The following is a 15,757-nucleotide window of genomic DNA, read 5'->3' as shown; positions in this document are numbered from 1 at the left end:
CTACGCCCAGCACCCTGAGGCCTGCTTCCCTGTCGCCACAAGCGCTCTGGAAGATTGTGCTTGGGTCCTGCGGCCTCTGCAGGCGCCGTTACCATGGCAGCAGGGGGCCAGGCGGGTGGGGGTTCCTGCCGGGCGCCTCTGAGAGCAGGGATCCTGCCCCGCCCTCTGGGGGAGGGGCCTCCGTGGAGCAGAGGGAATCGCTGTGGCACATGGGGGTGGGGGTGGGGGGACTCTTCCTCCTCTTCAGATTGGGGGCTGGGGTGCGGCCCACCTCTTGTGCATCACCTCCTCGGAGCTGCCCCGGGGCCAGGGCCTGGGCTGGGGGCTCAGGTCAGTCAGGAGGTTTGCGGCGCTGCTGAGAGGCGGTTAGGCCTGGTCTGCCCACCTGCTTCACGGGGACCAGCCCGGGGCGGAGGCGGGGGTCAGGTGGCGGGCTAGCGGGGCTTGGGCACCTGAGGAAAATAAAGCCCTTCCTGGCCTGACACCAGGGAACACCCCGCCCCCCGTCCCCGACGAAGCTGAGTCTCTGATAAAAGCCCCGAGAATCAAACAGCGGCCTGGGCCGACTCCCATCTGGCCAGCTTCTGGAGCCGTCGCGCTCTGCCTGCCGCCTGCCAGAGCGTTCGTCATTAGGAAGGTTTAATGAATTTCCTCTCAGCTCTGGTGGGCTGGGGAGAGCCGGATGGTTGGCTGCGCCTCCAGGCAGAATCCTCTACCACCGCCCGTGGAGGCCACAAGGCAGGCAGCAGCCCTGCTGTCTGCGCCAACCGTTCTGTGGTGTCGGGGGAGCCACTGCACCCCTCCAGGTCCAAAGGAGCCTCTGGGAAGGATCGGAAATGAGTACTTGGGGGCGGAAGGGTTTTCAAGGTCCTGCTCCAAGGCACCGCCTGAGGGTGGGCCTGTGCCTCGCTCTCAGCACCAAAGGCCTGGGGAAGGTCTCCCTGGGCTCCCAGGCATCTGAGATGCTGCCGGGGAAGGGAGGGTGCGGGATGTGTGTGTGTGTGTGTGTGTGTGTGTGTGTGTGTGTGTGTGTGTGTGTGTATGTGCGTGCGCGCCCAAGCCTGCATGTGCCCATGTGACTAGTTGGCCTTAGGTGTGTGTCTGTCCTGTGTGACCCGGGGGTCCCTCCGTCTGGGCGTGACCACCTGCCTCCATGGACCTCCCTCTTCCTTTGTCTAGCTGTGCAGCGGCCAAAACCCAACACAAAAGAACGTTGCTCTTTGGTAAACATGCCCCCAGAGCCCACTCAGCACGCGTGATTCACGAGCTGTGGCTTGTGTCACCTGCTCCACACCCCTCCTGCCCAGAAGTGAGGCCCTAAATCCCAGGCCTTCAGCGTGGTGAGAGTATACTCTTTGTCACTGGTCTGGCATCTCCCGGCCCAAACTCGACCCAGGGGGCTGGTTTCCACTCTTTTGCCGTTTTCACCAGCTCAGGCTTCTGTGGCCGCAGAGCAGGGCTAGAGCCAGTTACTTCAACTCGGGGTAACATGGGTACTGCCATGGGATGGGCTACAAAGCTTCCCCGATGTAGACAGACACACCTCCACAAAAGGGGAAGCAGGGGAAGCAGTAGGCAGCCTAGGACACACGCAGATGACACGCAACCCTCGCCTGGGTCGAGGGGCAGGGGGTTAATTACTCCTTGCCTACCTTGGTTGGAACAAAAGCCACCAACCCCAAAGAATAAGGAGGGCTGGGCCTGCCTCTCTGTGTGTGTGTGAAAGAGAGAAGGGGCGCCTGTGGGCATCTGTCTGATGCCCAATACAAATTGGAGGGATGGGGCGCAGATGTTCTAGGTGCCCTCGCCCTGTGCCTGTTTTTTTGTTTGTGTGTTTGTTTTTTAAAAGCAGATACAGAGCAGAGTGCCTCTCAAGGTGCTTATCCAGGAATCGATTCTCTTCAATGTCGAACTTGTTAATTTAAATGGAAATTAATTGCTTTTCTTGAAGATTTCTTTAAAAATTGGTTTTAAATGAGTGCATTAGGCAGTCGCATTTATTATTCATTGGTTTCATCGGCAGTACGGCCCCAGTGTCCCGAGTTCCCGGAGATGCCATCACGGAGCGGAGATGATTTAATCAGGCCATTAATTAGAGACGGGGAGACAGGGAGGGAGGGTTCCTCCCAGAGGAGCAAGCTTGGCCTCCGTGGCCTCAGCAGGGCCGGGCAGGGGGTGTTGTCTGGGCCGGTGGGCTGTTTGCACAATGTTTCTGCTGGAGATTTCAGGGGGGAGCGTGTGTTGGGGCGTACGCAGGGGTGGGGAGTGGTCAGCACTACCTTTGTTCCCGGCCACAGCTTCAGAGGCGACTGTCTCCCCCATCTCCTTGCAGTCTGTCACCCAGGCTACCAAAGATCTGGCTAAAATAAAACCTTCATTTTGTTTTTCCCCTTCTATGACCCCCTCCCACCCCACCTTAGTCACACTGCTGAGGTTCCTGAGGACTTGGCCTTTGCTTACTTCAGTCTCTTCCCCACGCGCTCACACACCCCTTCCCTTCCTGTCTCTGATACTTGCTAGCTTTGCCCGTCCTTCCCCTCCAGGAGCTCCAGTCCCCATGTAGGTCCCCATGTCAGGGACTGTCCCTGCCCAAGCCCGGGCACGGGGCGTGGGTGTGTCCAGCGGAAGGGCCCCCATGCACTTTCAGACTTGCTGTCTTTTCTTAATCAGCTAACTCAGAACAGGTGCAACTCATACAAAATGATTTTGATGTTACAAAGAAAAAAGAGAAGAAAAAGGAAAAATTCTGTGTGCTACCCTCTCATATCCATATTCTTAAAAGCAGCCAACTTGTTAAAAACCCATTTTAAAAGCTGCCAGATGGGTTACTGATGCACCTGTGTGATCAGCGAGTGAAAAAAAAAAAAAAAACAGTGACAAAGAATATTCATTTGAGGCCAGTCTTCATTGTGATAGAGTTCTTGGTTATCTGGATCATGTTGTTTGAAACAAGTTTGGATCGGGTATCCTCTCCTCTCTTCCCAAAGGGCTCTGCCAGGGCCCTCAGCCACCCCCCCCCCAGGCTGGGCTTACCTGCCCCTGTTCACAAAGCTTGTGGCCTGGGACAAGGGGACCCAGCTGGGGTGGGCCTCCAGGTTCACCCTCCACCTGGCCTCTTCTGCCCCTTCCAGACACACAGAGCCGCTGAAGCATGAAATGTCAAAGGTCCCGTTTATTCCAGCAACCCGGAAAGAAAAGGTGTAAATAAAATAAACATCCATGCACTCAACTCCTTGGGTCGGGAGGAGGGGACGTGAAGCCAGGAGGAGGAGGACTGAGTGGGACGCAAAGAGGGAAGGGAGGGAGGGAGAGAGACAGGCAGAGATAGCTGGAGAGTCACATCGAATAAAAGATAGAGAGGCCTCAATAAACAGAAAGCGAAGTATCAAAATCAGAGATCAATAAAGAAGAGACAATACTGAGAAAACGCACTGACAACAGAAGCAGAGAATGAAAGCTGGGCGCAAAGGTGGAGGGAGAAAAAACAGTACAGGAGGGGAGAGGGAGAGAGAGAGAGAGGGCAGGACACAGACAGAAAGATAAATTTGGAAGGACACAGGCGGAGTAGAAAGGGCTCCCGTGGCCCTCACGTGGCTGCGTGAGCGACGACGGCAGCCCCTAGGGGCCCCCAGCGCTGCTGATGACGTGGAAGAGGGTGACATTGTAGAGCACCTGGTGGCCATTGTTCCAGGTGTAGAGGGCCCGCTCGCGGGGGTTGTAATCCAGCATGGAGATGTGGGAGTACTGGTTGTGGAAGGGCACGTCTGTGTACTCGTAGCTGGACGTGTTGGTGAAGTAGGCGAAGTAGACCTTGGCCCCGGCCAGGTGGGAGTTGGTCACGTAGAGCACGCCACAGATCATGAAGGCCTCGCCGGCGCTGCGCTTGGGGTAACCGGTGTCCCAGGACCGCACGACCTCGAGGGTGTGCGGGTCCAGCCGGCTGACCACGATGTTGCCTGCGTTCTGGTTGGTGGTGTACACGGCCCAGAGCCCACTCTCGTCCACCATGAAGTCCATGTCCGAGAAGCCACCCCAGGAGTAGGGGAAGGTGTTATTATAGCCGGCCCCAGGGAGGCTCCTCTGCACCAGCACGGAACGCGAGCGGAAGTGGTACTTGACCACCACGTTGCTCTGGTACTTGTTGTAGAACAGGGAGCCATTGTACACCACGTGGCCCGTGCCTGCCCACGGCTGGGGCAGCAGGTGCTGGATAAAGTTCTGGCCTTTGATGAAGTCTCCCAGAGTACGGAACTCCAGGACCCGCCGGCCCTTGTAATAGCCATCCATGTACCAGACCTACAAGAGAGCCGCTGGTCACTGGTGGACCACGACCAATGACCCAAAGGTCCCAGCAGCCACTAAGGAATCATACGGTCATTAGGGATCAACAGTCACTAAGTGGTCATTACTCAGTCATGGGATGTCCAGTGACCTTTCATGACCAGGCATCATCCCAGTGACTGGGATCATTTGGTCAGGGAGTGCTATTGGTCTCAGACGCTCAGAGGACAGTGCTTGATCCCCAAGAATCGGGGAAACTGCAGTCCCTGGCGACTCACTGGGCCTAGGAGTTCACTGGTCATTGGATATGGGATGGTTAGTGGTCATTAGGCTGCCTTTGGGTGGTAAGAGGTCACGTGAATCCATCGCCCGTGGGTAATTCCTGTACGTCAGCATCCTCTCCGTCAACGTCTTTCGCTGTCACCATGGTATTAGCGTTTGTGAGTGCCCTTACTCATGCTGGTTATTGGGCTAAGCAACCTAAAAACTGTAACGCTGATGTTATCGTAACCATTTTTAAGATAAGGAAAATTGAGGCTCAGAGACATTAAGGAACCTCCCCAAGTTTCCCAGCTAAGAATTGGTGGAAGCGGGATATAACTCCAAGTCTGATTTCTTTCTTTCTTTTTTTTTTTAGTGCCTCGTGGCTTGTGGGATCTTAGTTCCCGACGAGGGACTGAACCCATGCCCCAGCAGTGGAAGCACCAATCCTAACCACTGGACCACCGGGCAGTTCCCCCCAAACCCAAGCTCGTAACCCCTTGGTTGAACCACCATGATGCCTGGGAGGCCATGATCACAGTGGGGCAGTGGCTATTTGCTGCCTCTAATCTATGACCCTCTATGGCTGCCCAGTGACCAACATCCATCACTAGGATAGTCACTAGGCAGTTAACAGATGGTTCCTGTGGATCAGAGGTGATAGGCAATCGTGACCATGGTGGCCACCGGAAGTTTAAAGGTCATTGAGGGCTTCCCTGGTGGCGCAGCGGTTGAGAGTCCGCCTGCCGTTGCAGGGGACACGGGTTCATGCCCTGGTCCGGGAGGATCCCACATGCCGCGGAGCAGCTGGGCCAGTGAGCCATGGCCGCTGAGCCTGCGCGTCCGGAGCCTGTGCTCCGCAACGGGAGAAGCCACAACAGTGAGAGGCCCGCGTACCGCAAAAAAAAAAAAAAAAATCATTGAGTGGTGCTGGTAGGTCCTAGTCCTTGGGAAGGCAGTGGTCACTGGTGGTTACTTTGAGGTCAGTGGTCACTGGAAGCTGGTCATTAGTACTAGTAACCATTAGTCTCTATACAGTCATTGGAGGTCAGCTGACTTACAGATTCACAGGGCTGGAAAGTTCTTGGTCACTTGGTGGTCGCTAGACAGTCAGGGGGAGGTCCAAGGGCCCTGGAGACCCTAGGACACTTTGGCTTACAAGATAATCATTGATGTGGAATTGCTTGGCGCCTAGGGGCAGCCACAGGCTATGTCTCCTCCTCAGTATAGGTTCTGACCCCTGGTGTGGGCCCAGTCACTCACCCGGCTATCCGCACTGGGGGCCATCGTGTCAGTCATCCAGGAGCCGAAGCGGGACCCCATGGCCCGAATGGTGATGGGGTTACTGACCCCCGTCAGCTTCCCACAGCCTGGGAGGCAGGAACAGGGGGGATGAGGGTGGAGAATGGGAAGAGCGCAAGGGAGGCAGGGCAAGGATGAGGTAGTGTGATCAAACTGAAGAGCTGGGAACAGGGGTGAGGAAGGATCCAGAAATCTGGTCCCAAGGTGGAGTGAGGTTGGGGGTGAGGGACTGGAAGTGTAGGGTCAGGAGCATTTCCAGCTTCTGGGTCTATTTTTGGCCTTGGGTAGGGAGGTCAAAGGTCAAAGTTTCGAAGTTAGAGGTCAAAACCATGCCCTGGGCACACAGAGGGTTTTGGGGTTGGGTGTGGAGGCCAGGGGTCAAGGTCAAGCATCAAGGCATACCCAGCTTCTGGGCACAGGCGTGGAGCCGGGCCTCCAGTGCCATCACCCGCTGCTGCAGGTCCCCGTAGCCGTAGGCGCCCATCTCCTCCTGGATGGCTGCAAGGCTGCCGGAGAGATTCCTCACCTCCTCCCGCAGGCGCACAATGGTCCTCATGTCCGCCTTGTACTGCTCCAGGACCGAGCTCAGGGGCAACAGCTCCGTCATCCTGTCCTTCATCTCCTGCTCCCAAGGTGGAACCATTGCTGATCCCAACCCCTGACCAGTGGCCCAGACCTGAGCCCAGGCTTCAACCCACAACTTCACCCCGTATCTCTGATGCACACCTGGCCCTTGGCATTCAGCCCACACTGGACCCTAGATCTGGGCCAGCCAACACTCGGTCCTTCCCAGATGTGACCCCCACTCTGGGAACTAATGGGCACCGATCCCAATGCTTCTCTTGACCTCTGACCTGAACCCAGAAGGACCCACCTGGAAGCTCTTGGCCGAAAGGGACCCGTCGGCCGCCCGGAGCCTCGCATCCAGGCTCCGCATGAGGGTCTCCATGCTTCGCACGTACTGGAGGTCACGGTACGTCCTCAACTCAAGGACCTCCATGGACTGGGAGACGTTCTGAACCTAGGAACTTGGAGGGTTAGGAAGAGCCACACTCCTGTCCCCGTCCCCGGGATGCCACAGACAAGACCTGGCGGGGCCAGAGGCCAAACACCCAACCAACCTTCTCCTCCCAACCTTACCAGCAACCTGACCTCCCAATGGCAGGCCCGATCCATCCACTGGCTACTAGTCTGGCCACCACCACCTCCCACCTCTTCCCTCTTCCCTGCTCTCCCTGCCACCACTCTCGTCCCCAGCAGTCAAGTCTCCACAGAGCAGCCAGGCAGAGGTTTTTCTTTTTTCTTCTTTTGGCCACACTGCGAGGCGTGTGGGATCTTAGTTCCCCAACCAGGGATCGAACCCAGGCCTCCTGCAGTGGAAGCACGGAGTCTTAACCGCTGGACCACCGGGGAAGTCCCGAGAGGGAGTTTTTCAAAAGGAAGATTGGATCACCTTCCCCTGCAGACCCTGCGAGCTGGTCCTGCCCCTTTGCCTGCCTACTCGCCGTGTTCATCCACTGCAACCACCAGCCCAACTTCGCTCACATAGATTTGAAGCTTCTTCCGTCCTCAGGGCCTTTGCACTTGCTGATCCCTCTACCTGGAGCGCTGTTCCCTTTGTCTTCGTCGCTGGCTTCGCCTCATCCTTCATGTCTCAACTCCAGCATCACCTCCTCAGAGTGGCCTTCCCTGATCATCCTGCCTTAAGCAGCCACTCACCCTCTCCCCCTTACGTGGTTATTTTCTTTCCAGCTATGACTACTACCTGGAACATTCCTATTCATCTGTCTCCTTTAGGTGGGATCCTCAGAGGCAGATCCAGTGTCTGGCTTGTCCACAGCTGAATGCTCAGTAAATACTAGATGCTCAATAAATACCTTTAGGCTAAATGAGGGAACTGAACTTCCCCTTGCCCTGACCTCTCCTAATCCAGACCGAGGGCCCCCTAGCTCCCACCTCCACTTGGCTAAGTTGAGTTCCTCCCGGCCAAGGTGAACTCAGAGGCAACACTGGATGCTTGTTGAAATATACAGACTTTCCTGAACCATCGTTCACGTGACACTTGGAAGTTCTCAGAAAGTCAAGAGCCTGATACCCATCCTGGACGCCACAAAACATTTTTATGGTCATGGTCAACAATCAGGGGACACCACATGGCCATTCTGCACTGTTGGGGAAAGCAGTTCCGGTGTCACGGGCAGGGCAGGATCCTACAGAGTTAATGGGTGGAAGACTCCAGTGCCAACAAGGGTCTCTTCTGTCCTCAGCTTCCTCCTCTACAGGATGGCGGTGGGAAGTTGCTAGTCCCTTTCAACACCGACATCAGAGGTGACTAATGGGCAGTTCAGCTGGGTAGTGGAGAGACAGCTGTCGGCCTCTAAAGGGCACCGAAATATCCTTGGGAATGTACTGAATGGGGACCAGTTTATATCAACCACAATCAGAAGGGGAAGGCATCTTTATGTAAGTCTCTTGGGATGGAGGGTGAGACCCTTCTTAGCAGGTGAGTCTGGCTGAGTGCGTGGTGGGGCCAGAGCTCATGCACCGAAGACTCAGATGCTGCCACTGGGGTTCTCCTTCCCTGTCCCCATACAGCGCTCAGCTTCTCCTCCAAAGAAAGCACTAAACAGATATTGACCGGAATATCCACCTGGAGGGGAGCCAGGTCATCCACCAGTTCTGAATAATCTGCTTGGCTAGATCTGGCCCCGGCTGATCTGGATGGGGGCAGAGGGCAGGGTGGGAATTGGGAGATTTTTCACAAGGGAACCTGGAAGGTTCTTACCTTCTCCATCATCTGCCGCAGCTCCCGGCTTCGGCCATCGCGGGAGCAGGTGCTCTGCGCGGGGATCACGGCCGTGCAGATGCATTTTCCGTCGGGAGCCTGGGCCGAGGTGTACAGCTGCCAGCCTTCCTCTGGGCTTTGGAAGAGGGTCTGCGGGGAGGTCGGAGTCAGAGAGTGGGAACCCAATGGGGGAATCACCCCATCGCTCCTGGGAGAGAAAAGGGGCCCCGGAGAGATGACAGAGGTCTTTTGCTGGACCCTTGGAATGTACCAGACAGTGTGCTAAGTGCCAGACGTGTGTGATCTCAATCCCTCCTCAGGGAGCCCCATTTTACAGATGATAAGACTGAGGTATGAGGGGCGAAGGAACATGGCAAGGAATTGTGGGATTTGAGCCCTTCCAAAGAGGGGAATTCATTCTCTCAAACACATTTGCACACGCATGCAACAATGCCTCCATAACCACCATTAGAACATAGACTCAGACTCCTACCAACCCTCAAACCTGAACATTCCTCTCTGCTTCTCAACCCACAGTGACAGACAGGTTCTGGATATATCTTGGGGGCCACTAAGCATAACTCTACTATTGTCATTCCCCCTTCCACCAACCCCTGTTCCTGAGAAGAGGCAGGGTGATGGCCAAAGGGTGACCGACTCCTCACAGAGACCTCCAAGCCCTTGACTAGAAGGTGTCACTTTTAGACTCCTCCTAAACTAAACTTCAAGTCAGTTGATGCTGCTCAGATAATTCAGGGATCAATTATGGCTGTGCTTCCCAAACCATGCTCCTTGGAACCCTGGCAATCTTAGCAGGCATGCTGGGAAGACGGTACTCTGAGGTCAAATATGTTTGTGCATTGCTGAGTGAAATGAGTTTCTTTCTGTCTTTTTTTTTTTTTTTTTTCTTTTTTGGCCATGCTGCGCGGCTTGAGGGCTTAGTTCCCTCATCAGGGATCAAACCCGGGCCCTCAGCAGTGAAAGCACAGAGCTCCAACCACTGGACCACCAGGGAATTCCTGAAACGAGTTTCTTTAATGCAGGACTTATCAGAACCTTTGAAATGCTCATCTTCATCAGGGAACTGATGCTGGTTGTTCAGGTTTTTAAGGGATGCGTGTGTCCTATGGCTCATGTTCATCAGAGCCATATTTTTCCAAAATTATTAGAAAATATCTAGTGAATGCCTATTCTATGCCAGGCATGGGTCTGGGATAGGGTCTAGGAAGAGAGAGACGAAGGAAGCATATCGATTGCTGCCCATAGATGTGGAGGAGACAGACATGAATTATGGAATCCTACCATTACTTCTAGAACTATATGCTGCAGTGAATGCTACCAAGAAAGTACACAGAGTAGCAGACCCTCCCAGGCTGAGGGTCTCAGAGGAGGTGCCCCAGGGAAGGGACAAGTAAGCTGAACTTGAGGGATGAGTGAGCCAGGAGAAGGGGAGAGAGGAAGGGACACTTCTGGCATACAAATTCTGACCAATACCTGGAGGGATTGGAGAAACATTGCTCAAAAAGCATTGAATCCTCACTGGATGGAACGTGTTGGGCCCCCAGATCAGGCCCCCTTGAGCTTCCCCAGAACGTACTGGAGTCAGTCACAAGTCCCAGTCTTTTTGTTTTTAATCAGGGCATGGTGGTCTCATTTGTTCAACAAATATTTGTTAAGCTCCTACTGTGTGTCAGGCTCTGTTCCGGACATTGAAAACATAGTAAACAAAACACAAACACAAAAGCTCCTCTAGGAGTTACTTTAAAGTGGAGGGCAACAGAAATAAATAAGTTAACACCAAGTATTTAAAGGGTTTTGAGTGCCATAGAGAGAAGTAAAGCAGGGAAGAAATGATGGAGGATGCTAGGGTTGGGGGGTGGTTAGGGTTGCAATTTTAGGGGCCCTGGGAAGGGCTTAATGAGAAGATGTCATTTGAGTAAAGACCTGAAGGAGGTGAGGGAGGAGCCATGAGGATATCTGGGGAAGGATGCTCCAGGCAGAGAGACCAGCAAGTGCAAAGGCCCTGAGGCCGGACCATGCCTGGTATGGTTGGGAAACATGGAGGAGGCTAGTTCAGCTAGAACAGAGTCACCGAGGGAGAGATTGTGCGCGGGGTGGGGGAGATGAGGACAGAGATGGGACAGGACAGCATGTGCAGGGCCTTGTGGACCATGGGGAGGACACATTTTTGCTCTGAGTGAGGTAGGAGCCAAGGAGGGTTCTGTGCAGAGGATGGACAGGACCTGACTCAGGTGTTCACAAGCGCCCCCTGGCTGCTGTGGGGGGGAACAGACTGTGGGTGTGAGGTGGCAAGGGTGGGAAACCAGGGCAGAGGTGACTGCAAGGGTCCAGGCAAGCGGTGATGGGAAGTAGAAGATGCTGGTCCTATCCAGAATGCATTCCTAAGACAGGGAAGAAAGTCTGATAAAACCCCAAGTGTTTTACAAAACACTTCACCATCATGGATCATTTGCACAGCCGCTACTTATCACCCCGCAGAAGCTGTTCCCATGAGCTGTAGCAGAGATAAGCCAGGCTGTGAGCAATGGGCAATGAGCAATCCCAGAGACTCCAGCTGTTAGCCCACTTTTTCTCTCCCACTCAATAAAGCCTTTTTTTTTTTTAGCTTATTGGAATGTGAGCAAGTGATATCACTGTTCAGATGAGCTTGACTCGTCCGCTAATTTATAAGAAAAAAAGAAAACATTCATAGATGCCATCTGAAACTATTGTCATTAGTCATTCTTTGAGCCTTACGTACTCACTTCAGAGGTTGAGGGAACCCCCTCTTTACAAGTCCATGTTTCCCCGGCGGAGGAATGAAGTCACTCACCTTCCCAGGCTCCCTTGCATGTAGGCATGGTCCAGGTGGAGCCCACACTCCAGCCTTACTGCAGAGCGCCTCACTGCCAAGGGCTTCCTCGGGTGGTCCGAGCCCACCCTGCCTTTGCACTGGGCAGGCAGAAGCACCTCCCACCCGGAAGTCCCCACGGAGTTCGTGATAAATACCAGCCCTCCCGCCTCTCCAGTGGGAGAACGCTGGGGTGCCTGCTGCCTGCAGTTTCCCAGAGGATCCCATGGGGATCTGTGCTCCAGGTGCCCACAGTGGGACCATTAGATTGCCCTGCCTGGGTTTCCTTCATTGCCCATCTCCCTTTCGCCACTGGTTCCTCCTGGGATCGCCTCCCAGCTAAGTATTTGCACTCAACTCCTCTCATCCAGCTCTGCTCCTGAAGAAGCCCGACCAAAACCGAGAAGGATGGCCTAAGACAAAAAGGGTGACCCAGAGGGGGAGGGATAAATTAGGAGGCTGGGATTAACATACACATACTACTCTATATAAAATAGATAATCAGGGCTTCCCCGGTGGCGCAGTGGTTAAGAATCTGCCTGCCGATGCAGGGGATGCAGGTTCGAGCCCTGGTCCGGGAAGATCCCACATCTTCCCGGAGCGGAGCGGCTGGGCCCGTGCGCGTCCGGAGCCTGTGCTCCGCAACGGGAGAGGCCACAACAGTGAGAGGCCCGCGTACCGCAAAAAAAAAAAAAACAAAAACAAAAAAAACGATAATAAGATCTGACTGTATAGCACAGGGAACTCTACTCAATATTCTGTAATAACCTGTATGGGAAAAGAATCTGAAAAAGAATAGATATATGTATCACTTTGCTGTACACCTGAAACTAACACCACATTGTAAATCAACTAAACCCCAGTAAAAGATAAAAATTAAAAAAAAGAAAAGAAAAGTGATTCAGGAATGCCTTCCCCTTTGGTTCTAGGAGAATGCAGAACTAGCTTCACCTTTTTTCATGACAAATACTGTTCTTAAAAAACAAAGACAAAAAAAACAAAACCATGAACTTGAGTCCAAACATCTCCATCTGTGCTCCCCTGGCTCTGATCCCCAAGCAATTTGGATAGAACCCCCCGAAGATTCTCATTTGTGCAGGGACAAAGCAGCCCGGTTCAACATAATTAACATCCCCTTCCTACATTCTGTAGCGTGTGCTTTGAAGCAAACAAGCCATTTTCTCTCAACACACGAAATATTGAATTGTAAAAGAGAAGCATGATTTAAGCGGCGCAGAGAGAAGGCCTCCACGGCTTTCCTAAAATAATTGTCTGCGTTGGACGCACCTCGCTGGAGTGTTCTCTGCAGCAGCGTAATTAAATGCGCGGGGTTTGGCTGCCAAATCTCAGCACGGCAAAGAGCCTGAGTTTCACCCATCGGGTTCAAGTTCAAACACAGAGTCAATTCATGTCCTTGGGAACCCACTGGAATGTCCCGGGAGGCTCCGTGTTTGACAGTCCAAAGGCCAGCTCTCCCAGACTGGGTTTAGCTTCAAACCAAAGTCACAAATTCTCAGAGGTCACATTCCTAGGGATAGAGAATGCCTATACCTAAGGGAAATGTTTATAACAGCAGGTGTGAGAGCCGCAGACTTCTCCCGGTACAGACACTTCTGATCTGGTGGCCTGTCTCACCTCACATGTATATGTGTCCATGCCACCCTCTCACTCTGTCCCAGCTTACCGTTCCCCCTCCCCGTGTCCTCAAGTCCATTCTCTAGTAGGTCTGTGTCTTTATTCCCATCTTGCCCTTAGGTTCTTCATGACCTTTTTTTCTTAGATTCCATATATATGTGTTAGCATACGGTGTTTGTTTTTCTCTTTCTGACTTACTTCACTCCATATGACAGACTCTAGGTCCATCCACCTCACTGCAAATAACTCGATTTCGTTTCTTTTTATGGCTGAGTAATATTCCATTGTATATATGTGCCACATCTTCTTTATCCATTCATCTGTCAGTGGACACTTAGGTTGCTTCCATGTCCTGGCTATTGTACATAGAGCTGCAGTGAACATTTTGGTACATGACTCTTTTTGAATTACGGTTTTCTCAGGGCATATGCCCAGTAGTGGGATTGCTGGGTCGTATGGTAATTCTATTTTTAGTTTTTTAAGGAACCTCCATACTGTCCTCCACAGTGGCTGGGATTTTTCAAATGCTTTCACCTAGGCTGCTGCCCCAATTAAGCAGCCGTCTATGTAACAGGTCCAGGATTGACTGAGTACAGGACACGCAGGAAAAGTTTTTCTAGCTCTCGCGTCCGGGATCATCAGCTCAGCCTACAGCTCCGTCACCTACGTCTTGGTTCAAAAAACAATTCTTGGTTCTTCCGGGGGCCGAGGGATTGCTACAGGATCCCAGGGGCAGCCAACCATTGAGCACCGGCTACTGGGGATGAGCAAACAGGACTAGAGCAAGCAGCTGCCTCTTGATAAGTCAAGGATATTATTGCGTTTGAGGCTGGATAATTTAATCGGGAAGCAGAAGTGGCTTGGGGCTCGTATATTTATTTGTTGGCTGCCTTGTTCCAGAGAAGACTGCAAATGGTTTACAAGGATATGTAAAATACCACACGATAGCTCCAATTAAATAGGAGAGCAGGAATTAGATATTTCTGGAGGGCTGTCTGCCAATCCAAAACCTTAAGATTTCTGCATTTGTATTTAACCCTAATCTGAGTCTAAGAATTTAGCCCAGGGAAACCATGTGACAAGTACTCAATTGCTACAAGAATGCTCATTAAAGTGTTGTCTAAAATTGGACAACTGGAATTTTTTTCCCCTCCAGTCGTTTGCCAGTAGGGGCATTGATTTTAAAACTCTACACGAGGGAATACTATGCAGCCATTAAAATCGGGGACGAGTAGGGATTTTTATTCCCATCTTCAAATTTACCTTCTAAGTTTTCTACAATAGACGCGTATTGTTCTTGTGAAGTTTTTTCTCAGTCCGTTTAAAGTTTTGCGGGTTTCTTTTTTTTTTTTTTTTGCAAGGAAGAGAGAGAAAAAGTGGGGACATAGAGCCAGAAGTGAGGCTAAGAAAAACCCATCCCTTAAAAACTTGAACAACCAGCATATGGTTGGGCCATAAATTTGGCTTCAAGCTCCTTAGCAGCCAACTCAAAAAGGGAAAGCTGGTCATTTATGCGGCTCCCAGTGTCCTGAAACAAAAACACACCAGATGCTCAGGAGAAAACTTAACTATTTTTAGTACCAAGAACAGGCAAGGATCTCTCCCACGGTCCTCCCAAAAAGGAGTCCGTGTGATGTCACCAGCATCTTTCCAGACAACATCCTTACAATGGAAATGACTCGTTTCTTCTGGATGTCCCTTCTTCCTACTCAGCTGGTAGAGTAGAGCCAGGTGGTTAAGAGCAGGGTCTGAGGGTCAGGCTGCCTGGGTTGATGTCCTGGCTTGGCCACTCACTTGCTGTGTGAGTTGTTTAACCTCCCTGTGCCTCCTTGCCCTCATCTGTAAATTGGACACGATAATCTGTACCTACCTCACAGCGTTGCTGGGAAGCTTGAACGAGTCAATACCATACACGTGAGAGGGGACTTCCCTGGTGGTCAAGTGGTTAAGATGCCACGTTCCCAATGCAGCGGGCACGGGTTCAATCCCTGGGTGGGGAATTAAGATCCTGCATACCGTGTGGCGTGGCCAAAAAAAAAAAAAATACTATACTTGTGAGCAATTAGAACAGTCATCAGCATGTAGTAAGTGCTACAGAAACGTTTGCTATTTTTGTTATAATCCCCATGATGCTCTAAAGCCAATTTGGTAACTTCCTGAAGTCAGAATGGTTGGAATCTGATGCGGGCACTGAACTGAGATGATCTGGAAGAATGGGTGAAAGTCCATTGGATTTGGGGCTGAGAATGCAAGATGATGAGAAGTCACAGCCGGATGGCAGTGAGAGAGAGAAAGAGATACAGGGAGAGAGAGGGTGTCGAGTCCTACCAAAGACAGACAGAGACACTGCTCCATCCTACGCGTCACGTGACTCGGTCAGTTCAGTTTCTGGTCCTCGTTACATCTCCCTGATGTAATTTGGTGGAGGGGAGTTTCAGTGTAACAGGCAATCAGCAAAGCTCATGGGACTTCCCTGGTGGTCCAGTGGTTAAGACTCCTCACTTCCACTGCAGGGGGCACGGGTTCAATCCCATAGGGGAACTAAGACCCCACGTGCCATGCGGTCCAGCCAAAACAAAACAAAACAAAAAAGAACAACAAAAAAAAAGACGACAACGAAACCCCAAGGCTCACACGGCCGT

The 15,757-nt window shown here is 52.4% G+C and overlaps 1 protein-coding gene across 7 annotated transcripts in view; it reads right to left on the bottom strand.

Moving 5' to 3' along the window:
- Positions 1-3,152: 3,152 nt before the first annotated feature.
- The window catches only part of OLFM2 (olfactomedin 2), a 63,956-nt gene continuing 51,351 nt past the window's right edge, over positions 3,153-15,757 (bottom strand). For all 7 annotated transcript variants that reach the window (XM_060145253.1, XM_060145255.1, XM_060145254.1 and 4 more), the window contains 5 exons: positions 8,630-8,779; positions 6,719-6,865; positions 6,247-6,466; positions 5,806-5,912; positions 3,153-4,296 (listed from right to left, as the gene is read on the bottom strand). In XM_060145253.1, the coding sequence (XP_060001236.1) occupies positions 3,619-4,296; positions 5,806-5,912; positions 6,247-6,466; positions 6,719-6,865; positions 8,630-8,779 (1,302 nt within the window). In that variant the 3' untranslated portion in view covers positions 3,153-3,618. The remainder of the gene's footprint in view (positions 4,297-5,805; positions 5,913-6,246; positions 6,467-6,718; positions 6,866-8,629; positions 8,780-15,757) is intronic.

Source organism: Lagenorhynchus albirostris, chromosome 3, assembly GCF_949774975.1.
Source record: "Lagenorhynchus albirostris chromosome 3, mLagAlb1.1, whole genome shotgun sequence".
Taxonomy (NCBI): domain Eukaryota; kingdom Metazoa; phylum Chordata; class Mammalia; order Artiodactyla; family Delphinidae; genus Lagenorhynchus; species Lagenorhynchus albirostris.
The sequence above is the reverse complement of the archived record's forward strand: the minus strand, read 5'-3'. Positions and strand labels throughout refer to the sequence as shown.